The sequence below is a fragment of the Aulonocara sp. 'chitande type north' Nkhata Bay genome, linkage group LG13 (genome assembly GCF_057382095.1).
Source record: "Aulonocara sp. 'chitande type north' Nkhata Bay isolate Kocher_YH1m ecotype deep benthic linkage group LG13, A_spYH_male_GT1.1, whole genome shotgun sequence".
Classification (NCBI taxonomy): Eukaryota; Metazoa; Chordata; class Actinopteri; order Cichliformes; family Cichlidae; genus Aulonocara; species Aulonocara sp. 'chitande type north' Nkhata Bay.
In genome coordinates, this window is record NC_141356.1 from 31972948 (window position 1) to 31997370 (window position 24423).

At 47.1% G+C, this 24423-nt stretch overlaps 1 protein-coding gene across 4 annotated transcripts; it reads left to right on the plus strand.

The window, feature by feature from the left end:
• Positions 1 to 686: 686 nt before the first annotated feature.
• nfkb2 (nuclear factor of kappa light polypeptide gene enhancer in B-cells 2 (p49/p100)) lies at positions 687 to 20846 on the plus strand. Of its 4 annotated transcripts, none has more exons than XM_086259973.1 (24): positions 687 to 776; positions 2434 to 2529; positions 8975 to 9014; positions 10323 to 10392; positions 11094 to 11134; positions 12314 to 12412; positions 13098 to 13249; positions 13750 to 13862; positions 14145 to 14303; positions 14606 to 14710; positions 14792 to 14880; positions 16439 to 16577; positions 16825 to 16935; positions 17071 to 17283; positions 17377 to 17518; positions 17602 to 17716; positions 18037 to 18244; positions 18324 to 18493; positions 18578 to 18680; positions 18753 to 18931; positions 19135 to 19222; positions 19306 to 19475; positions 20127 to 20238; positions 20442 to 20846. In XM_086259973.1, the coding sequence occupies exons 2-24, from the start codon at positions 2513 to 2515 to the stop codon at positions 20510 to 20512; spliced, it is 2706 nt and encodes a 901-aa protein (XP_086116099.1). In that variant the 5' UTR covers positions 687 to 776; positions 2434 to 2512; the 3' UTR covers positions 20513 to 20846. The 4 variants fall into 4 exon arrangements, with proteins under 4 accessions (XP_086116099.1, XP_086116098.1, XP_086116100.1 ...); XM_086259972.1 differs by lacking the exon at positions 687 to 776 and adding an exon at positions 858 to 1620; XM_086259974.1 differs by lacking the exon at positions 687 to 776 and adding an exon at positions 6220 to 6391 and having other exon boundaries at positions 2452 to 2529.
• Positions 20847 to 24423: the final 3577 nt, after the last annotated feature.

Here is a 24423-nt window from a genome sequence, read left to right on the forward strand (position 1 = left end):
ATCCACCAATCAGTAGGTAGAGTTTGCCACGTGGTGCCGGAATTCCCCTTCAGCTCTGGGGCTTTCCAATCTGACTGCCTGCCTGCGGTCACCATGACAACCGAGCTGACCTAAGTCAAGTTTGTTGCGGAGGGCGGGACATGACTTCCTGATTATCAAAACAAAAGCATCATTTTACCGCACATTTTGAAAGGATAGTGAAATAGTTAAATATAATTTAGTTTAATTTTTTTTAAATTTTTATACAAAGCATTAAAAGCTTCTTTTTTTGTTTATATTTCTAATTTTTCTGTTTGTGTAAAAATGTTTGTATCTTTTCGCTTTTCTCCTTAAATTAATTATTTTAATAATTTGTATAAAATTATCTGGAGAATTTTAAATAAACAAAATCTAAAAATTCAAATGAAATAGTGATATCTCTGAACTGAATGTATTACAGTCGATGAGTTCACAGGAAATAAATAAAAATTAAGATAATGTGAATTTTTGATATATAAATAAAAAAACATTTGAAATGCTGTTTTTTAATTTTCCTGAATATTTTTTGCGACTGTTATTGTTTTATTGTCCTCCTTTTTTGTTGTTTTTTTCTCTTCTCGTTTGAATGTTTTTCACACTGATTTCTCTCCTGTTCGCTTCACATCAGAGGTGCAGGGTTCTTAGCTTTATTTTGAAAATCGGGAGCAGGACGTGACCTTGGGGTTGTGATCTTGGTCTTGTTGCTGAATCCAGTTTGGAGTTTCCAGACTGAAGTGAACCTTGAGAGCTGCGCGCAGGTAACGTTTCTTTAACTTCGTTTAAAGTCAAACTGCTGATCAATAAAATAAAATAATTAACCGAGCGCTGGACACGCACCTGTAACTCAGGTGATTCCACCACAGCCGAACTTTAATGTGCCTCATTCTCGCGTGACAAACATTCGGGGTGACGTGAGCAGCTGTTACTCGATCACTGAGGATTATTGATGATCGATTATTGGGTCGTTTCAGCGCTGGCTGTGTTTGATGCAGATGAAGTGTGGAGGTGTTGAGGTTGCGCTGTGATGTTTAAACTGGCTCGTTCTACTTCTGTAATCCAGGCTCGTGTTTGTTGTCAGGCGCAAAGAATCCAGTTAAATAGCCACTGTGCTCGGCTCCTGGGGTTTGTTCTTGAGCTGCTTCACAGTTCAAAATGATCCTTTACCGCATACCGAGCCCTCAGATTCGCCAGTTTTCGGAATCCTGCCGAGGGGCCGCGGAGTGAGGACTTCCAGTGTGGCGTGTGGTGGTCTCGGTGTGGCCCACCTGCGGCTCAGATGTACCTGAAAGAAGTTCCAGAGGAAACAAGGCCTTTCTAACAGGAAGCGTGCTGCACGCCAGCCCTGCCGTCGGCCGTTTTACCCCGTGTGACCCGAGGCGGCTCCAGGCGCTCCGCCACACCTGCATCACCTCCATCCAGGTGTTCATGGTGGATCCAACGCGTGTGGCTCTGCTCGCACATTTCCCCGAAACGAACCCGTGAAACAGCCGTGCTGACGTCAGACATCTGCAGGGTTAGGGAACATTCATCGTTATGACACTGACCTCTGACCCTGAAGTTTTCCTTTAAGGCGCTCTGATGACATCCACAGACTTCATTACTGTAAATATGATCAAAAGAGAATTTTCTAGACACAGATGTTACAATATTTAATCATCTTGTCTGTTTTATTTATAAAGCACCAAAGACAACAGCAGTCGCCTCAAGGTGCTCACAGACTCACAAATATACAACAGACAGCAGCCAACAATCACGTGACGCTCGCAGAGCACAGATGTGGTGCTGATGGTGCTGATGGTGCTGATGGTGCTACATTAAAATGAGACTTTTCTGTCCGCTCTGGAAAAATGAATGAAAGGAGAATTTCTACCTTACAGACGTGAAAATATCAAAGCAGATTAAAGAAGCTGAGGAGAGTTTAAATAAGGCCGAGGTCCGAGAGTCAAAGTTCAGAAAACTGTGTTTGGAGGAAGCAGCGAAGCTTCAGCAAGTCTTCCTCGTCTGTTTGTAGGACAGAAAGTTCTGACGGCACCTAAACGCCTCGTTTGGTTTGCAAATCATTGAAAAAAATTCATCATTTTCTTTGAAAGATGAATTTTTCTGAGTAGCTTGAAAAACATTTTTCCAAAAACACATGAAAGCAGATGTAAATGTGACCTTTCCAGAGCTGCTCCCCCTCCTCCTCCTGTTGGGTTTTAGGCTAACAGTTTCCATTGGTTCTCAGTGTTTGTGCTAAGCTAACCCTGTGAAACTGAGGCTGTGGTGAAGGCGGACTGCTCCTTTAACTGTGTCTGTTGGGCCTGAGCTCCCTGATCGTCCCCACACATCACAGAGGAGGAGGAGGGTGGAAATTCCCACTGATGTGACTCCATCAGCACCGAGCTGTGTCATTAACCCTTCGCTTACCATCCACAGGAAAATCCCTGAAGGAGGAAGAACAGGTCAGCTGCCTCCTCCTCATCATCATCATCATCGTCGTTGTCAGCGCTGAGCCATGGCAGGAGCCCTGCGGTACGTCTGCTGTTAACCCTGTAATGTGCTGTGATGCGTTTCCTGTTTGTTATGAGATGTTTTGGAATCCTGTTGCTCAAAGCTCAGCGACGCACAGGAATGTTTCTGTGGTTTCTACGGAAGCCCTGAAGCTCCAAAAAGTGATTTTTGTTTTGGTTTGTAGGTTGTGCACTGAAGTTAAAGCAGGTTGTGTATCTCACTTCCTGTCCTGCTCGCTGCAGCGCCAGGGTTTTGTTTTAAATCGTCATGGCACTATTATTATTATTGTTGTTGTTGTTATTAGTAATATTAATTCAACTTTATTTATAACAGTCGCCTCAAGGTGCTTTATATTGTAAGGTCGACCCTACAATAATACATACAGACAAAACCCCAACAATCATGTGACCCCCTATGAGCAGCACTTTGGTGACAGTGGGAAGGAAAAACTCCCTTTTAACAGGAAGAAACCTCCAGCAGAACCAGGCTCAGGGAGGGGCGGGGCCATCTGCTGCGACCCAAGACGTTTGGGTCCATGTTCTTTTCACCATTTTTAATCAGAACGACTTCACTTCAATGTTACACTGACTGCACTCACAGCGCTTTATGCAGCACACACAAACACACACATAAAGAGCAGTGATGTGATTGGTCCTCCAAACGAGTTTTTTACCCTCTGACAGTGAAACACCGACCGTGAGCTGATGAATGAGAGCAAACACAAACATGAATCAAAAGGTTAAAGGTCGTGAAAATGTGACAGTGTCACGCTTGGTGCACTCGGGTGTGTTTGTCCTCCACGTGTCTGCGTGGGTTGCCAGACAGGTGTGTTCGATCACCTGAGGAAATGAACCCAAACCTGCGTAGTGTCTGCGTCCTCCGGCTGTAGGCTCCACCCCCTCGCCCCTGACTTGATTTGCAGGAAAGAAATCATTTTTAAACCGCCAACAGACCGCCGCTCTGAAGCGTGTCATGCTTTCTCTCGTGGATTGCATAAATCATCATTCAGCGCAGCTCACATGTAGGTACGTAGTGCCCCTCTGCAGGCTTCCACAAGTTGTCCAATCAGAGAAAAGTATGTTTTTAAAGAGACAGGAGCCTGTTTGAGACGGAGGATGGACTGATGCTTCGGTCCCAAGCCGACAGCAGCCTGTTTTAGATTAAATAAATCATCTGACCAGCTGAGACCTCAGTCTGTTTTGTGTTTCCGTGACAACCAGCAGCTGATGACTAACACCTCGTTAAGGCGCATGGAGGTTGTTTCTGAAACAGCGGTTGCTACAAAACATCCCAGCGCAGCGGAAAGTTTGACTCTATATGGCTCTCACCTGAAAGCGATGGGAACCTCTGATGCAGACTGACGTTGGTTTATTCGTTCAGTTTGTTGCTGCTCTTCCTCATAATCAGAGCCAAGCTGCAGGAAGCGCCTGATGTTTACAATAGGGGCCAGTTTAATACGGGTCAGAATAAGAAAATAAAACTGACAAACCATCTCATCCTCAGATTTGGATTATAAGTGACGCCCTGTCTGCGCCTGTCAGGTAAAAATACACGTTAGACGCTGTCGGTTTTCTTCATCACTCCTGTATCAGCTCAGTGTATGTTTGCAATAATAATAATAACAACAGGAAATAATAATATTGTAGTGAGAATAATAACAGGTGTATTCGAGTCGTTCTAGTTCATTTTTCCTTGATGAGAAACTAAAAGAGCAGCGTTTGTGTCCCCGTGAAGCCCACACACACCCTGGTTTATTTAAAGTTTATTAAAGTTCTTCTGGCGGTTGTTCTGCTAACAGGCAGCAAAGACGACGTTGTTGCTGTTACATTTAGAAGTTCATATGTGGGGAATATTCTCTGACTCATGGCAAATATTTCCTGTTTTTACATGCCTCCATTGAACTTCTCATCACAGAACAATAGTGGATTCAGACACTCGTATCACTGCAGTAAAAAGAACATAAATGTGTTTATCAGTGTGGAAACTAGTGCTGGGTCATTTCACACCGTTCACAGTAATACCGGTATGATGTTGGGCAACGATAAGAAAATGAAATATGGCGATAGAATATGGGTAAAACGCGCATGCGCAGTGCCTTTGTTTACATACGCACATGGCCGGAAAATGGCGGTGACGCAGAATGAGAAGAGCGAAAGCGGATCGTTGAGTGAAACCATGAACCTGAACTGGTTTGTAAAATGCTGCAGCTTCACTGGTGTGGAACTGGTTTAGCTTTCGTCCGTCAGATACACAACAAAGCACTATTTTTGGTAGCGAATGCTAGCGGGCCGTCGTTATTACCGTGTTGTTTGGAAAATACGGCGCACTTAAAATCAATCCTTTGATTTTTCTGAAAGTCGACAGAGCCCCTTATAATCCCGTGCGCCTTATGTATGAACTCTGGTTGTGTTTACTGACCTCGAAACGATTTTATGTGCACGGCGCTCGAAAATCTGTCAGATGTTTCACTACGACTTTGCTGAGCTACGAAGCCGCACCGCTTGATGGATTGTGGGAGCGTTACGGCTATCGTAGGCGGAGCCTCGCGGAGTGATACGTACTGTGCTTCAACATAATATTACCGTACTGTGTGTGTATAACCTCTTTAAGTTTTGTGGATATTATACATGGTTATGCTGAGGATGTGTCGGCCAGTTTCCACTGGAAATGCCTTTTGGTTAAACTGTCAGCGAGGAATTTGCATTTGCACTGTTACATGTTTATATAACTTTAATGCAGATAAAAAAAACAGCTGCTTGTTTCAGTGGAAATGCATTGATGGGGTTTTTTGCACTAATAAAGTTGAGGAGTTGTAAAGTATTTTGTCTCGTGTCAATTATATCGTCAGTTATATCGTTATCGCAAATTTTCAAATGTATATATTGATATAAATATTTCTGCTCTGGTGGAAACAATCTGATTTATCTGAATGGAAAAGTTAAAGTTCAGCTTTTAAGGTTTTAATCTCTACTCGAGGCGGTTACAAGATGTTTGTTTTCATGACAGAAGCTCTGTTAATAATCTGGATCTGATTTGAGATTATTTCAGTTTCTTATTGGCTCTAACGTTCTGATCCATCACTTTGAGCGTTTCTTACTAACTAATGTTACTGACAGGTCGAATCCTCCTGCCTGTAAATGACTGTCTCATCTGTTTTAACATTTAGAAATGTTTGTGAGTCTAAGGGACGGTCTACGTAAGCATGAAACGCTCCACCTGTAGATCTCCACCCTCATCCTGCTCTTCGTCTTTTCCTTCTAACGTATTGGAGGACGTGGTTTTCCAGCAGCTGCAGGTTTTTCAGCCTGGCTCCACAGAAGCTGCTCTTTTGTCTGTTGTTAATGATCGCATGTGTTGTTGACGGTGGTGATGCTGCTCTGATACAGTGGATCACATGATCTGGATCTCCTGAACTGTCGGATACTGTCTCTGGGGCATACCTCAGGGTTCGGGTCTGGGACCACTTGTCTTTTCACTGCATGTGCTGCCACATGTTGCGGATCATTTCTATGCTGATGACGCTCTGACGGGTAACTCTTTGTTGTCATTGCACAGTCATACCTAGAACAACAGTACAATGAAATACGACACACAACACAAACAGGACAACACAGTAACTTAACTAAATAAAAGGAAGAAATAAAAGGGACGTTTTATTGCACATTTTTATTGTTATTATTATTATTATTGTTGTTACCCCCCCCAAAAAAGTCCAGGGAGGTAGCCAATCAGGTCAGCTGATGTGCCGGTCCTTCAGGGAGGGAAGAGGATGTCCAATGATTTTTTGGGCCATATTAATGACCCTCTGAACCTACATGACGTTCATCAGCTGCCGGTCGCACTCTCCATAACTCCTCCTTCAGATCTTGAGCCCTGACATCAGGTAATGTTGGAGTCATATTTGATTCTTTCATTTGGCTCAGGTATCGAATACGTTGATAAAGCAGCGTACTTTAGACTTAACTGAAGTTAAACCGTCTGTTTCTGGTAGAAAGGTCTAATATAATGATTGCAGCGGGTTCATAATGCTGCTGACACGGAGGCGTGGCCATTATTGGCCCGTCCTCTGATTGTTGCACTGGCTTCCGGTGACGTGCACACAAACATTTCAAATATTGTCGCTAACTGCTTTACGGGGTTCGTCTACGTCACATGTCATTCACTGAGGTCCGCCTACTAGCTGCTGATTGGTTCGCACTGCTGACCGGGCGTTGTGAAACTCCAGAATCGTCTTCCTCATTACCAGCCTTCAAACTGAAGAAAACCCTTCTCTTCATCATCGTTCTCAGCTTCAGACTGGGTTCAGCTTCTGTTTTTCTATCATTGTTTTACTTTTTATCTTATTTCTCTTGTCTTTCTTTATTAAATGATTATTCTTATTTTTACTTGTTATGCAGCACTTTGCTCGTTGCTTCAGTGTGGGGTAGAAATGCAGCGACAGAATCAGGAGCGGCAGTGAGGCCGATAGCAGAAACTCAGTCTGCAGCTCGAACGTCTCAGGCTGATTATTTATAACCATCATAAACCAAACATAACCAGATTCAAGCTGCACAAGTTTCATGAAGGTCAGTGCAGCTCACAGCTGACTCACAAACCGTGAATAAGACACGAGAAGAACAAATCCAACAAAATAAAGAAAAGACACAAATAAACTAAACTAGGAACAATGTGCAGTAATCAATAAGCTCTGATCAGCAGGTGGAAGAAGCTTTCAGATCCATTCAAACCTGCAGCGTTTTTATTTACTGGTGAGACGAATCAGGATCCACAGTTTGGTTAAATACACACAAACGAAGAATGTGACATCACATTTGCACTGGCATGTTTTTTTAAATACAGATGTTAATAATGTGCGTGACGATGACTCATTGTACCATCTGCTGGTGCAAATCGGTATTACACAAAAGTCAAACTGTATCTGAAGATAAAGTTTCACAAACTGAGCGCGCGGCTCTGTTCACATCATACATGCTTCCCTCAGGCTGGATCATCATAGCAAACATTTCTACTGCTATGCTGATGACACCCAGCTCTCTGTCCGTGAAGCCAGATAACACACATCAGTTAAACTGCAGGTCTTAAAGATTCCTGCAGCTGCTGTCAGCTGTTCTTCTGTGGTGAATGACTGAAGCTCTTCGGCTGTAGAGCGTCCGGATGCTTCGGGAAACAAGCTGAAGGAGCTGGAAGCAGCCTGCGACGTCTGCTCGAGGTCACAAACATGAAGTGTGTCGCATGGGCATCCTCAGCTGTTGTTTGTGTGTCTGCATCGCGTTCGGTGCTTCTCACGCTGCAGGTGAAGAAATGTTTCATCAGGTTAATTCAAGCGAATGACTGAAGCTGTTTCAGGGAAACATGAAAGAAATAACCTCTGTGGATTCCTGCAGACTTCCCCTCGGGTTTTCTCTCATCTTGCTCGTACTCTACCTTTGTGGGTTTGTCTCTGCACAGCGCTCTGATTGGTCGATGCGCTGAGAGGGGCTGTCCCGTCACAGCGGGTTGAAGCTGGGAGAGCAGTGAGCTTCGCATCAGTTTTGAGTCAGAGGCGTTAGACGAGGGACAGGAAGTCGAACGAGAAACCAGCAAAAAGACAGAAAAGAGAGCAAAGAGGAAGCAGAGCGGAGCCGGACGCCCGGCTGTGACAGAGCGCCGTTCACAGCTGTAACCTCTGCAGGTTCGTCCCTGTCTGCTGGTTCTAGCTTCACGCTGGGCTTCAGCTTTAATCAGCTGCTTTGTCTCAGTGTTAAACTGCTGGGGTCTGACGGCTGAACGCTGTCGGGCCGGTTTCTCGTCCGCTCTCTCGTGACTGTGCTGCAGACCTCATCAGCTGTTTACGCTCTGATGAGGTGAAATAAGCTGTGAGAGTGCGGCTGTAGTTATTTACTGCTCTTTAAGCTCCACACGGCTGCTTCCATTCGAAGCTGTTTCTGTAGAAGTCGTTCACACCATCATGAGTGTTATTTAAAGACTTTAACTGTCTCAGGATGTCGACTCTGTCTTTATTTTTCAGCTCGAATGTTTATCTCTGTTTTTCTTTTTGTTTGTTGTTGCTCTTCTTCCTCGTCTGCCTCACCGGCAGCAGCAGAGTGACATCAGCAGCTGTAGCCCCGCCTCCTCTCTCTGCAGGCCTGGGATTCTGGGGGTTTTCCTCAGCTCAGCCACTTCCAGGAAGTGACTGAAAGCAGAGCGAGATACGGGAAGGGGAGGGGCAGAGAGAGAGGGGGGAGATTAGAGACAAACAGCAGAGAAGAAGGAGGGAAGGAGAGAGGTCGTGCAGTGTTTGAGTGCGTGAAAGTGAAACTGCTGAACTTTGGATCGCTTTGCTGCGCTCTTGTGTCTTTGTCCGCCTCTCGGGACTTTCAGCTTCAGCCTGAGGGGGCTTAAAGCGACTCGGCTCGGCCGATGGTTCCTCCGACACGCCTCTGACTTTCTCAACGCTTCTCACTGACTGTCTCTGTTTGTGCTGCAGGATGACTGAAGCCCAGTTCATCGGCGGCTACGAGCACGACGTAAGTACTTTCTCTACATTTGTCTTTATTCTCTCCACTACAGGAAGTGTGTTTTTAATCCAGCTGATCAGCGAGCGTGCCTGAGCCTCGCTCTAACCGTTCGTTCTGACACGAGAACGTGGAAATGATTTCAGGTCTCCTCTGATTACATCATCCTGAGTGGATTCAGAGGTTTTCTGCACATCTGTGAAGTTTTATTTGATGTCTAAAAGAAGAGACGCGTTTACATCAAAGCCTGAAATCAAAGCGTGCGGTGGGCTCTTTGTTGTAAACCTGTGGAGACCTCAGCAGGAAGCAGCGACACAAAACCAGTTCAGAAAACTTTTCATACGGTGCGCGAGGATCGGATCAGTGTTGGATGTTGACTCGGGAGCAATGACACCGTTTCCAGTTAAAGAGGAAGCCACTTCTCATTCAAAGAAGCACAGCTTTGTATTTAACCAGGCGAGAGGTGCAGGTGACACAACGAAGCGTCGCAGAGCTTCAGTCGGTTGCTGCTCGTTTTCGCTTTGATGCAACAACAACGCGTTTGAATAAAGTTGTTCCTGCTTCTCATTAACTGAGGAGGCCTACCACAAGCCAAACAGGCTCCAGATGTTTGCACTGGGTGTCTGCTTCAGGTTAGCTGCTGGAGTACGAGCTCAGCGCGGTGCGTTCATTAGGACGGCCGCAGTTGTCGCTCCTGTAGACGTGGCTCAGGATTAATGTGCAACTTACAAGCTTAAATTTGGTAAAGCATCCCAAAAATGACATTTAAAATCTTCTTCATTCTCTATATGAGTGAATTCTGTGCAGCTGAATGCAATCATGCAGAAAGGTGTAAAACAAGTGGAGGCAGTTAAAGAACAGAGTGCTTCAGTTACGGTAAGAAATAACCGATTCGTTTGAAACTCGTTAAAAAGCAGAAATCTGAGGGGCTGCGAGGGGGTTTACAGCGCTAATGATTCACGTTTAACTGATCAATCATTTTGATACCAGGGATGTGTCAGTTTTGCCGATAAATCGATGATTCACAGGAACGTTATGAAGCCCCTGAAACTGTTTTACAAGGGTTACCTAGGCAACTGGAGTCTGGAATGTCCGCCAGCGACCAATCGTAAGCCACAGAGTGAGGCACAACGAACGAGCCGCTTCCTGTGTGATGGAGGTGTTCCACAGGGATCGACATTGGGCCCGCTGCCTTTATACATCACAACTGTAACATGTGCTTTTACACCGACAGCACAGTCTGATGGTACTGAAAGGTCTGAGCTGTAAAGACGATCGATCGACGCTCTGTTAAAGATGTTTCTGCTTGTTCGTCCTCAGCTGCAGCAGTTCATGCCGTACGACTATATTCCAGTGGACATAAAGACAGAGCCCTTCATGCCTGAGACAGGTGAGCATTCAGGACGATGTCACAGTCACGTCAAACTATGGAACAGGTTGAACTCCCAGCTCATTTTTTGCCTCCTTAATCAGAAAAAAGATGCGTGCCATTGTAGGAAACAACATCAATCTGCAGACTCTCATTTGTGTTTGTTATTTAAGTCAGTTTGTTGCCTTTAACACACTGACCTCCTGTCTGAAGCATCTCACTGCACCACAACATCTGGTTTAAAAAGGTCAAAGGTGAACCATTAACGGGTCTGACTGAGAACACGGTCAGGCTGGAGTCAGGAGCTCCTGAGAACACACGAGTGTGTTTGAAACCAAGCCTTGTGAAGTCCAGAGCCTTTCACCATCTTTAGGTTTTGCTACAACCTCAAACAGCTCAGGATGGACGCAGCTCTCTGATCCTGCCCTGGGGGCGCCCCAGTACCCTCCCTCAGTTTTAGAAACATGTACAGTCTGGGTTTCATACCCAGAAGTGTGTGTGTGTGTGTCGGTTAGTGGGCATCAGTACTGTAACATGTTACAAGAAACTCCACAAAACTCCAGCGAATAACACCTGGTCATCTAGAACCTTCTAGAATTTACTCACGTCTGGTAACATTTTGCTTCTCGCTGATGAAATAGTGAAAGTTGATGATGATTTTGAGAAATGATCAGTCACAGCGACTGACGAGTGTTTTTTCTTCACCTGTGTTTGTGTTGTAGCTCACGGCCCGTACATTCAGATCATCGAAGAGCCCAAACAGGTGAGACTCACATCTTACTTCCTGTTACAAACACGACAAGGCAGCGGTGGGTGGATAAAGACTGCAGTGGAAACATGGAGGTGACAAAGATAAAGATCGAAGCAGTCGTCAACAATATAGCGTAGCAATAAGACACAGACGGCCTGATAAACCTGGATTCTTGGTGGTTCAGATCTTCAACAATGGTTTAAACGTGATTGTTCCTTTGTTAGTCCTCATTTGAATTTTATTCACCGGTGGAGTGATTAACAGACGCCAGCATTACCGACGAACGGTCCATTAAGTGCTGTAGCTGCTGATGGTGTCCCACAGGGATCAGAGTCAGGTTCACTGCTTTGTCCCAGTCCAGTTTTATTCCCCTGAGCCTACCACAGACATCATAACATTAACGTCTTATCCTGATGTTTTAAAGTTTGAAGTAGAAAAGCTCTGACAATACAAAGTCTACAGCTGTGGTGGGATGCAGCGTGATGACGTAACACCAGCAGCACGACACAAAAATGTGTTTGTTGTTGTGTGTAACGTGAAGCCGAACGATGCCCTGCATGGCAAAGCAAACAAAGGATTTGAACAGCGTGAGGTGATGAATGAGCTCAAAGCTCCGACCTGAGCTGAAGCTCAAACAGGAAGAAGAGACTTCGTTCAGACTCAGAGCGGTGCTTCCCCGGCGGGCTGATCCACACGTTAATACAACAGTCACTTCCTTTTATCCAGGGTTTTCCCAACAGTCATATAAGAACACGGGACAGAGCCGACGAGCACAAACAGGGAGTTTCTGCTGCTAAAGGTTGCGTGTCTGCTGACTGTCTCTATGCAAATCGCTCAGTTCTGCTCTGAAGACAAAGGAAGTGCCGAGTTTACGCAACCAGTGCTGAAGTAGTGACGCAAACGCTCACAGCACCACAGCCTGCACACCGGCTCTGATATGCAGTCGCATTTTTAGCTTTTCTTCAGAATAAAGTTTTAATAAAGTTTAAGATCACGAGTCATGCACACAGCAGCTGTTTGTAATGAAATGAACAACAGTTTCAGACCCGTCGCCTTGTTTTAAATGTTGTTGAATTCATGCACTGCTTTGAAGAGAAAGTGAAACTGTGAGCGTGACGGCTCAGGGAAACAAATACAGATGTTCCCTTATCTTGACTGCTGTGCTTATCTTTAACGTGTGTGTGTTTACAGAGGGGATTTCGTTTCCGTTATGAGTGCGAGGGTCCATCACACGGCGGGCTCCCGGGGGCCTCCAGCGAGAAGAACAAGAGAACGTACCCCACAGTGAGGGTGGGTAACACACGTCAATAACAACCTCGGCATTTTGCCACGTTCACCTCTCCGGCGGTCAATGTTTCTGTACGTCGACCTAAAACTGAACTCAGTCAGGTCGTTTTAAAAAACAAACCCTCGGACATTTGTTTCTGGATGAACGATCCAATAATCAATCAGTGCTGATCGGGAAATGTGGACGTGGAGTTTCCAGCCAGGTGGGGGCGAGCGCCACATTTGTACCGATCTTCACGACAGTTTGAGGAACAAATGTTCTTCACGCACACTGATCGGTGACAGTTTGCATCCAGGGAATCCGATGAGCGTCCCTGTTCGTGCTGTCTCTCTACATTTACAGTTAAAGACTTTTTGGAACTTTTTTATCGGGATAAATGTTTATCCGCAGAGAGCCACGCGTGTGTGGTAATGACGTAAAAGCCGGTGTCCCACAGGGCTCCACGCTGGGCTCGTTATCGTTCGTGTCCTAAAGCAGGTTTTGAAACGTTCTCCCACAATACGTTTTCTGATGTTTGTGTAATAATTGTGCAACACGTGGCTCAAAGTTCACCACTGCAGAACCTCCAGCCTTCATCTTTACACACCTTTAACCAGAACATCCACCATTTTTATTAAAGCTGTTCATGGAGTCCAACCTGAAGCCCGCCTGTGGCGTGCAGACCGTAATGCTGTCTTTGTTCCTCAGATCAATAACTACGTGGGTCTGGCCCGGGTCGAGGTCCAGCTAGTGACGCACACCGACCCTCCTCGCGTCCACGCCCACAGTCTGGTTGGACGCCACTGCGTCGAAAACGGCACCTGCACCATCGACATTGGCCCCAACGACCTCACCGCCTCGTCAGTATCCAATCACATCACGGCATTATTACCCCCTCCCTTTTTATTTACTTCCCCTTGGCCTTATTATTATTAAAAAACACAAGGACCCCCTCAGAGTCAGCTTCTAGTCAGTCTTTGGTCACTTTGAATCTTTTTTATTTAATATTTATTTTATTGTTATTTCGTTTTCTTTGTCAGTTGGATGTTGTTTTCGATGTGCTCTTTGTTGCTCTAAAGTTTGGATTTAGTGTCAGACAGTTTAAAGACAGAGAGGCAGACGGTTTGTGTGTTTGTGCCTCTTTGTGCTGCTGTGAGGGAAAAGTCCAAAGAGGAAGTCGCAGCTTTCTGTCTGAGATTCAGATGAAATCCAGCAAAGTGTTGGGAATCTTTACTGCAATGAAAAAACCCAGAGAGAAAAACAAAAACACACTGAACACATCGCTGCCTGTGTTTCACTGCAGTCACGACCTTTATGTAGAAAAGAGACTGTGCATAATGGATGATGTCACTTCCTGTAGGTTCAGCAACCTGGGGATCCTCCATGTGACCAAGAAGGGTGTGGTTGAAGTTCTGACCCGGAGGCTGAGAGAAGAGAAGAAGCGGCTCAAAGGGCCGCACTGTCACCTGACAGGTAGACTCACCTGAACACCTCAGTCCTGAGTCTTTGTTTCGCTTTGTCACCGTTTAAAATGGTTTGCTGTTCGTTTTCAGAAACGATAAGTAATCGTTTTGCTTTCAGACGTTCAGAAACAGAAAGTCAGAATTCTCCTTTCAGTTTTTGAACTTCCTGTTTCTTTAAGCATCAGAACATGCCGTGCTGTCATGTCCGCACACAAACGTCAGACCGTACACGTAGCGATCAGCTCAGCGGGACGAGCAGAATAAAAGGTGTCGAACTCGTGCGTGTTTGCAGATGTCGAGGAGTCGGCCATCGTGAAGGAGGCCAAGGAGCTAGGGAAGACGATGGACCTGAACATCGTCAGGTTAAAGTTCACCGCCTACCTGCAGGACAGCACCGGCGCCTTCACCCGAGCGCTGAAGCCCGTCGTCTCCAACCCCATCTACGACAGCAGTGAGTCCTCAGTAAAGATTTGCTTAGACGAGAGCTCGCTGTGCTGCAGAGGTGGACGAAATCAATGCTGACCATGCAGCGTCCTCAGGCCTCTGATTGGATAGAGGTTTGAGCGTCCTGCTCAGCTGATCTGAGCGCAGTGAACTTTGTAACGATGAGCTGTATTTGCAGACGTGTTTAGTGCTGAAGTAACCAGTTTGTTTATTAAAGTAAACAATGTAACTGATGAAGAAGCAGAAAATGAACCGCACTGCAGACGCTGACAGAAGCTCAGCTCTGATCAAAATCTGTTCCTCCTGCAGAGTCTCCCAACGCCTCCAACCTGAAGATCTCCCGCATGGATAAGACGTGCGGCTCGGTGCTCGGAGGAGACGAGATCTTCTTGCTCTGCGACAAAGTCCAGAAAGGTAAACAACAAACCTCCAGCGCTTTGTTTTCACCGCCGCTCAGGCTGCAGACATATCCCATCATGCCTCTGTGCTCCTCAGATGACATCGAGATCCGGTTTTACGAGGAGGACGAGGACGGATGCTGGGAGGCATTTGGGGACTTCTCACCTACGGACGTCCACAAACAGGTAAGTGTGTGTGTGGGAACCAATATCCCGTCCCCACAAGTTGGAGACTCAAAATGTGGTTTTAGTGTCAGGGTTACATTTGGGGTATGTGTGTGTGTGTGTGTGTGTGTGTGTGTGTGTGTGTGCGCGTGTGTGTGCGTGTGTGTGTGTGTGTGTGTGTGCATGTGTGCGCGCGTGTGTGTGTGCGTGTGTGCGTGTGTGTGTGCGTGTGTGTGCGTGTGCGTGTGTGTGTGCGTGTGTGTGTGTGTGCGTGTGTGTGTGTGCGTGTGTGTGTGTGTGTGTGTGTGCGTGTGTGTGTGTGCGTGTGTGTGTGTGCGTGTGTGTGTGTGTGTGTGCGTGTGTGCGTGTGTGTGTGCGTGTGTGTGTGTGCGTGTGTGTGTGTGTGTGTGCGTGCGTGTGTGTGTGCGTGTGTGCGTGTGTGTGTGTGTGTGTGTGCGTGCGTGTGTGTGTGCGTGTGTGCGTGTGTGTGTGTGTGTGTGTGCGTGCGTGTGTGTGTGCGTGTGTGCGTGTGTGTGTGTGTGTGTGTGTGTGTGTGTGTGTGTGCGCGCGCTCTGAGGGGAATTCCTCCAAACGGGCTGCAGACACATCTGCCCGCTGGACGAGTTCACCTGCCTCAGCTTCAGCTTGAGGCTGCGTTTGGGGGAAGCAGCTCTGCCAGAAATCCCGTCTCAGATCTGCTTCGTAGGAAATGTCTGAGTCGCCGAGAGACAAACAGAGGCAGCCTTCAACACAATAAACCTGCAGTTTGTGGGTTTGTGGTGTGTGACGTTAAAAATTGTGAAAATAATATTAATAAAGTGTCGGTGGCTTTTTTCGATGTGCAGGAAAGCCCCCACGCACAGCACAGCATGTGTAACGTCATTAAAGAGGAAGTCATGTGACGCACTGCAGCTGTGCACAGTGAACACAGACGACTGTCAGTGTTTTTATAAATGCTCTCATCACTGCACTCACCTCAGGTTTTTCTACTCCTGCTCTGTATGATGTCACAAAGGGCAGGTAGCTCCCAGCCACAGAAGCCCCACCCACTTTAAAGTCTTGCATTTGTGAGCGTGCTCAGAGAGGAATAAGGCGTTTATTTAGTAGAGATCCATCGTGGATCACATGTCTGAACTGAAATGGAACCAGCCCCTTAGTTTGGCTCGCAGTGGAGCTGATGTTTCCCATAAGGCACTGCTGTTCTGCTACTGCGTGCTGATTGGTCGGTTAAGGGTTTAGGATGCTGTAAAGCGGCTTGTGCTGTTGTGATGTTCCTGATACTCACAGAAACCAGCAAAACTTTTTTCTCCAGTCTGTTAAAGACGCTTTTACCAGCTCAAGAGCGCCCCCTGTGGAACAGGAAGACCATACACGGGCGGTTCTCCGTGGTGTTGGAGGCTCTTTGGCATTGTCTTAAAGGGGGAGGAGCTACAACAGCTTATTTTAGGCCAAGGGTGATCTGAGGGGCTGTGTAATGTAAAGAAGGATTATTTCGAGCCTTCACTCATGCAAAGCTGGTCTAATAGAGGCCACGAAGAAGAAAACACTTAACACTGAGTAACTGTTCTCCTCCCTGCAGTACGCCATCGTGTTCAAAACGCCGGCCTATCACAGCACAGAGATCGAGCGGCCCGTCACCGTCTTCCTGCAGCTGAGGAGGAAGAAGGCGGGCGACAGCAGTGACCCCAAACAGTTCACTTACATCCCGCAAGTCCTAGGTGAGCCGCCACGCTGCACACAGCACATTCTAACCGGGCGCTGCCGGTAAATCCCCACAGAGGCTCGCAGATGTTTGGGGTTAAAGGTCACAGTTCTGGGGTTTCCCCACAGTGGAAACTGTTGCCATGCACAGACTTTCAGTCCTCACCTACTCACTCAGGTGTTCATTACACAGCAGCGAGAGACACAAAGCGCACTTTCTAGTTTGTTTTCCGTCACCATCGTCTCGTCTTCTCTCCCTCGCAGACAAAGAGGAGGTGCTGAGGAAGAAGCAGAAGCCGCTGCCTCACTATGAGCACTGGAGAGGAGGAAGAGGAGGAGGAGGAGCCGGGGGATTTGGTGGATCAGGAGGAGGAGGTAGGAATGTTTCTAAGATTGGCATGAGAAGGGGGATTTCCTCGCATGAACACGAGGAAGGCGTCTCTCAGACTCAAACGGACGCGGCGCCGGGCTTTCCTCAGCCGTCCTGAGTTTTGAATCTTCTTTCTGCAGGATTTCAGTTCCACCAGGAGATGAATGGAGCCGGGGGAGGAGCAGGAACGGGAGGGTTTTTTAATGTCTCTTTCTCTGGCTTCGGTAATGGGGGAGGGGCTCAGATGTCAGGCTCCGCCCCTCAGTCAGGTGCTGCTCAGCAGCAGCAGCAGACCGACAGACAGACAGGAGGACAGAGCGACTCGCCGCTCCGTCAGCAGCTCCTTCAGATCGGTAAGAAACAAAACTGTTCTCCTCTCGTCGTACGCCGATGACGTGCCGCTGTACACTCTCTCACCTGAACCTCCACCTGTGCTGCGTTTCCAGCTGCTGCCCTCAACAGCAGAGTCTCTCAGAGCGCCCGGCAGACCGCCACCGCCCTGCTGCAGTACTGCAGCACTGGAGACGCTCGCGTCCTCCTCGCCATCCAGAGACACCTGTGTGGCATCCAAGATGGAAACGGAGACACGTGAGTGTTTCTGAGAACCAATCACAGCAAGTTTCTCCTCTGAGGTTTGTTTGGTGGCTTCACGTGTTTGTTTCTCCTTCCAGACCTTTACACCTGGCCATCATCCATCATCAGACAGGTGTGATCCAGCAGCTGATCCACACTCTGCTCAGCAGCCAGCAGCAAGGCATCATCAACACAGCCAACCACCTCCAGCAGGTAAGCTCCTCCCCCTCCTGTCTGATGTAGATAATGAGTAAACCCAGCTGTAACAGGTAATAACATCCTGCATAGTTTACAGGTTACTAGGTAAACTAGAACTCGCCTCATCTTTTTAGCTGCAGTCTGAGGACAGGTAAGCAGAAACTGGCAGATCAGGTGTTTTCAGATGCGCAGGTAAAGTCCTGGGAAGTTTTTCCTGTTTGGAGTGTTTGTGCTCTGATCGGAGCACGGAGCACACACCTGTTGGGCAGGTTAGGGCGCTGCAGGAAGCTGCAAACATCCTTATCACGTGACCGCTAACTCCTCCTCCTCTGCAGACTCCCTTGCACCTGGCGGTGATCACACGGCAGGTGAAGGTGGTGGAGGTGCTGCTGAAGGCGGGGGCTGACCCCAGCCTGGTGGACAAAGATGGCCGTACCCCCCTCCACCTGGCGGCGCTGGCCGGGGACCACAACATTCTTCGCTTCCTGCTGGCTCACCTGGGAGAATGCCACGCCCACCTGGTCAACATGCCTGATTTCCACGGTGAGAGGATGCCACACACACACACACACACACAGAAATATAAAAGGCTGAAAGTAACCGAAACGTTTCTCTCCGTCAGGCCTCCACCCACTTCACCTGGCTGTGAGGAGGGACGGCGAGCGCTGCCTGCGTCTGCTGGTGGAGGGCGGAGCCAAAATAAACGAGCCTGAGCAGAAGAGCGGGAACACCGCCCTCCACCTGGCCGTCAGAGAAAACCTGTTCAAGGTGGCCTGCCTGCTCATCACCGAGGTAACGAGACACAGCAGGGGGCGGAGCTTCTTTACATCAACCGGCAGTGTGAATCTGATGTCATTAATGTCTTTGTGTTTCCAGCTCCGAGCTGACGTTAACGCCTGCACGTTTGGAGGAAACACGCCGCTCCACCTAGCCGCAAGCCTCAGCTCGCCGACCTTCTGCTCCATGCTCATCGCTGCAGGTGAGACACGCACACATGGGGAGGCGGAGCCACGTTTAACAAACAGGTGATTAAAGGTGGGCTGTTCCTCAGGTGCTGATAAGTCCATCGAGAACGATGAGCCGCTCTTCTTCAGCTCCTCCTCCTCAGACGATGAAGATGAACCAATCAGAGAAGAAGAGAAAGAGCGAGAGGTCGCCCCAAAGACATCCAATCCCCGCAAGAGACCTGCAGGAGGCCACACCCCCCTGGACCTGGCTAAATGCCAAAAGGTAAGTTGTACTTTCAAAATAAAAGCATATTTTTCAGATGTAGAGACGACAGATGTACATGTGATCGACCAACTGCGTAAACAGCGGGGTAATCGATTCAGAGTAATCAGAGTACACCCTCAGGTGGCATTTTCTGAACGTCGTTACGGTTTGTGAGGACGCTAACAGAGAAGCTGTTGTGTGTGGCTACATCACCTCTTCAGGTCAGGAAAGTGTTGTCGCCATCTAAGAGTCCGAAGTCGGATCGCCGCGGCAGCGGGAACATCAGACCGACGACCAGCAGCACTGAAGGTTTGTCGGTTTTCTCTTTTTAGCTGATCGGCTTTCAGATGTTACTAAAAACAAGCTAACGTGAAGCTGCGATGCCGCCACAGAGGTGGAGCGCGCGGGGCTCGACGAGGACACGCTGTCACGGCTCGTGAACGTGCTGAGCGTCGGCGACGTCCCCTGGAAGAAACTGGCGGAGAAGTTGGGCATGATGACGCTGACTCACCTGTACCAGGACAGTCCGACGCCCTGCCGCCAGCTGCTGCGCCATTACAAGGTAAGAGCCACGCCCACTGCACACGTGCCTCGCTGAGGCTGCGCGGGGTCACGTCTGACAGCCGGCCTCACGTGATGGCACCCCACGTGTCCGCCTCTCCCTCTGCCCGAGTCAATTAGAGGTCTCTTCCTGTTAACAGGGAGTTCGTCCTCGCCACCGTTTTAGGGTCTTTACCCTGAAATCAGCTGCAGGTAACAGCTCACCTGCCAGCCACGCCCCGGCTCTGCGACACAAACAGGAAGCATCGCTGGTGCTCATAGATGTTTCCGTAAGCTGTGCTGCTACTTCCTGTGCACACAGTCACATGATCGCTGTCAGTTTATTATTTAGAGGAAGACTCTGTGAGGGACGTTTCCTGTTTATCTCGATCAGGTTGTCAGACACACCTGTGACACCTGTGAGCAGCAACGCGTCTGTTATTACTGCCGAGTCTCTAATGTACCGCGTAAAGCACCTGGAGGGGACTTCGGTGATTTTCTGTAGAACTGAAACAAACTGAATGTCATGGGCTCCTCCTGGTGGAGTATGTGGGTACTGCAGCAGTGTGACTCATGTATCTCACAGGAGCTCGTGGCAGTCTTACACGTTAAGCTGCAGAGGTGTGCTTTGTGACAGCTGCAGGTCAGATTAAACGTTTGTGTGTGTTTGCAGCTGGGTGGAGGTGCAGTCGAAGGCCTGGTTGAAGCTCTGCAGTCTCTCGGTCTGACAGAAGGAGTCCGACTGCTGAGGAACGCCGAGCTCCGAGACGACAAACACAACACAGGTAACTGACGGAGGCGTCAGTTAGCTCTGCTCAGATCTGATGTTTTACACGCTGCAGCGATAGAGCAGGACGGTACTGAGCATGTGCAGAACAGCGACGACTGGAATCTGTTTTTAGTCTCACATCTAACATCGAAGTGCTGCTTACGTTTTGTTACGTCCAACAGACCCACTCACCTCGTTCTTATTCTTCTCTTCAATCAGACGTCACTGTCGACAGCGGCTTCGGCAGCCAACCAATGGAGGACGTGGAGCCGCCCGCGGGCGTGCAGTGACGAGTGCGTCACGAGCACCATCCTTCTGCGATCCATCAGAAACCTGCAGCGGGTTTCAGAGATCGGACTGTAAACGTTTGCTTCCTGTAGGATCGAGACGAACATTTGAAATCCAGCTCAGCGAATCAAGATGAAGTTTTTTATAAAACAAATACAGAGGATGGACGAATCGACGCTGAAACTGTACCATAGATCTCAGAGCGTGCTCTTTTTAACTTATGTTTCATTTTCCTGTAATAATTTCACTTTATTAAAGAGTATGTGTGTTGTGTCAATAACCTTTTTGAAAAGTTGGGTGGATGAAATGATCAATAAATCTGTTGTTTCACTTTCACACTGAGCTGCTTCTTCTCCATTCTGGAAACTGGAATTTCCCATTTTCTGTCCGGTCTGAAACGCAGCACGCCTGCTCCCTGATATGGACGATCCCAGCACCTCAAAAATAAAGTGACGATACCAAAACTAAACGTATAAGTTTGATGTGAAATATGAGCCAATCAGACCGCACTTCAGAGAGGAATTAAAAATAAACATTGAAGTTTACCAGAATGAAAAGACGGCGACCTGCCCGCCATGTGGCCGCGTTTTCTGAGGTAAGTTTAAAGGAGGAGCTAAGCTCGCGGTCTCAGGTGTTTGACACACCGTAATCTCTCAGCAAGAGGATTTTAACTCTGATCCAAGAGGCGAACAAAAAGTGGCGGCTCACCATCAGCACAGGATTGATCCACCTGGAGACGGAGGAGCTCAGACTGCATCATGGATTCTTTCACTGCATCTGTCTCCTGTGCAGAGGTCCTCCCTGCACTGCTGTGTTGTTGTGTGTCTGAGCTACACTGGGACATCGTGCTGGGAGAAGACTGTCTGACAAACCTGACTTCCTGTTTGTCCTTCTGATTCTCCCTCGTTGGTGTCTGACCTTCGTTTCTGTGCAGCTTCTCTGATTTGATGATAACCTTGTTTTAAGAGCCTCCTTTGCACATGTGTGTTCCTTTGTGGGAACATTTTCTGTGTTGTCCTGATTACTCCCAGTTTGTGTTCCCGAGGGTGGTGGGAGTCAAAGAGGACGAACTGGTCTGTGTGTGTGGGTAAACTTCCTCAGTGTTCACAGCACAGTGCAACACTGGTAACCTACAGCAGAACCAGCTTCACCCGATCAGACCTCAGACGCATATTTAGATACGAGTGGGAGACCAAGTTCAATGACATGAGTTTATCGGCTGTTGATCAAGTTGTTTCTTTGTGTGACGAACAGATTTACTTTTAGATAACTCATGACCAGAACTTGCCAAATTTGGCATATGCCATGAATTCATTTACTAGATGATGTCATTGCTGGAAAAACTGTCACTATGTGAGGGAGGGAAGATTAGCCAGTAGTAGCCTCAGCGTAGGTACAAAGTCCTGTCTGTGTCACAGCACCGGGTCTGCCACTCAGTGTTTTGTGTATTTCCTGTTTTATTCTTTGATTATTGTGTTTTCTCAGTGTTTCCTGTTTTATTTTGACAGAGTCGTTTGTTAGTTTGTTAGTTTTGTTTGTTAGTTAGGTTTGTTAGTGTCAGCTGTTTCCTCATGTGTTTCCACTCCCCAGATTACCTCTAGTCTGTGGCTGTATCCCAATTCAGGGTCTGCAGCCTCAACGATCCTCAAGGGCCGCGTACTTAAAGACCGCTAAGGCCGGAAGTGCGAGGCTTGTGAAATGGGACGGTCTAACTTCCGTTGCGATGCCCAGGTTGCCTAGCAACCATGATACTAACAGCTGGAAACGTGTCATACAGCTGTGTTTGACAGAAATGAAGGAGAAAATCTTTTGTTCATGTGTTTGTTTCTACATGAGCTTTGATCATTCTCTGTGAGATTAAGCTCAGCTATTGAACGACGTATATTTTAAAGTAAAGGCTTTAAAACCAAGTTAGTACAAACGTCACTAATGTCACATGACTTTGCCGACATGTGGCCAACAGTAATGTTTAATGTTCTTCGTTATTAAACATTTGCACATAAATAAGTGACATCATATTCAGTACTTAAAGTTCACTCTTCGGCCGCCCCTCATGTCGTTTTTTTTTTCTGCAAAATTATCCACACCCACCGCCGCGCTATGCATTCTGGGATATGTTGGGCCATGTAATCGGCCTTAAAATGCGGCCTTTAAGGCTGCAGACCCTGGATTGGGATACAGCCTGTGTGTTTCGGTCGTCTGTTGCAGGCACGTGCAGAGGGGGGGCTAGAGGGGCTTGAGCACCCGCCCCTTTCCTGATGGGTGCCCAAAGTGCCCTTTTGTTGAGGCAACTTTTTAAAAAAAAAATTATTATTATTTTTTATGTGTGTGTGCGTGCGGAGTCCTGTCTGTGCTCCTCAACAATAATATTTAACTATTAATCACAGTTTTGCTAAATAAAAGGATCTGGCTTGCATCAGTCACATGACCACATTTAACCAATGATCGCCCTTGACGGCAGAGCGCGCTGGTTACGAGCCGGGAACGAGCTCACAAAGAGCACGCGCATTTTTTCCGGTCCGGAGCTGCAGGAGAAACACAAGTTAACTCAGAGACACAGACTGATGCGACACAACCAGTAAGTAGGTGTACAGCGTACACTGTAGTGTGTAGCACCCAGGAGTATCAGCTTATTACGTACACGTTGGACTGACGAACTGAAACAAACGAGCGTGCTGTGTGTGCAACAGCGCGACAAACATTACCTGTCCTTTTATTAACTGCACAGGTAGTGCTGGTCACAGCTGCTGGCTACCTGTGTAAGGCTGTCATGGGTCTGTAGCTCTGTCACCGTTTTAGGGAACATGTTTAGTTTTAAAGTAAGTTTCCGGGCTTTTCCTGCCTTTCTGGAGGGATTATATTTCACTAAAAAATGATCTAATATGCATGTCCACATAATTATGCCTTATTATAATATTTTAAAAAAACACACGCTGTATTTTAAAGAACATACATTAAGAAGCAGATTATATTAGATTTATATTTTAAATAAGACAAAAGTTGGATTTTACAGCAGTAAAATGATTGTATCTCTACAGTTTAAACATGTAATAAGATTTGCCCTGCACAGAGAGGATAGTGAAACAAATGGAATCATCATAAATACATTATTTCATATTTATTACTTCCCCCTCCTCATTGCTTTATTATTGTAGCTCTGAATAATAATGTAAGGATTCTGGATCAGCACCATGATGCCCATAGTATATACAGTATTCTGAAGAAGGTCTAACATGTCACTGTGTGTGCATGTGTGTGTTTTATGTATATAGATTTTTTTAAATTATTACTCATGATATAACATTGTGCAGACATGCCTGGTAAGGACATGAGGAGGAAACAGTAGAAGCTGTGTGAGGCTACTAAAGGCAGGGCTATAACATTTTTCTGTCATCATTTTATTATAGATTAAGTGCAGGAGTTGTTAGGTGTGGATAATTAGATTATAGTTTATTGCAATAGCAAGTTGTGCCTTGTTCTCAGATAGACAGCAAGTGGAGAGTGATATATGAAATGATGGAAGGAAGAAGAGAAGCAAAGAGTGATTCACAGGCAGAGCCTAAATTATTTCTCACAGTTTTTCGTTGCCTTATGGTTCCAAGCGCTGTCACCAATCTTTGCATTTTGTTATTATCTCATGACACAGCTACCATCTCTCCTATGGACTTTTTAATGTCTACAGTCTCAGATCAACACAGCCCTGCCCTTCCCATATTAGACTCTTGATGAATGTGTGTTGTTGTTATTCAGCCTGGTTCAATGTGCCCCTTTTTAACTTTGGGCACCCGCCCCTTTAAACCTCTCTGCACAGCCCTGGTCTGTTGTTCCTCACCGCAGTCATCATCGTTTTCCCAGTTCATAGTTGTTCAAAGGCTCACTTTTGTTTTGCTAACCAGCTCCGTCGTCTCTGCTC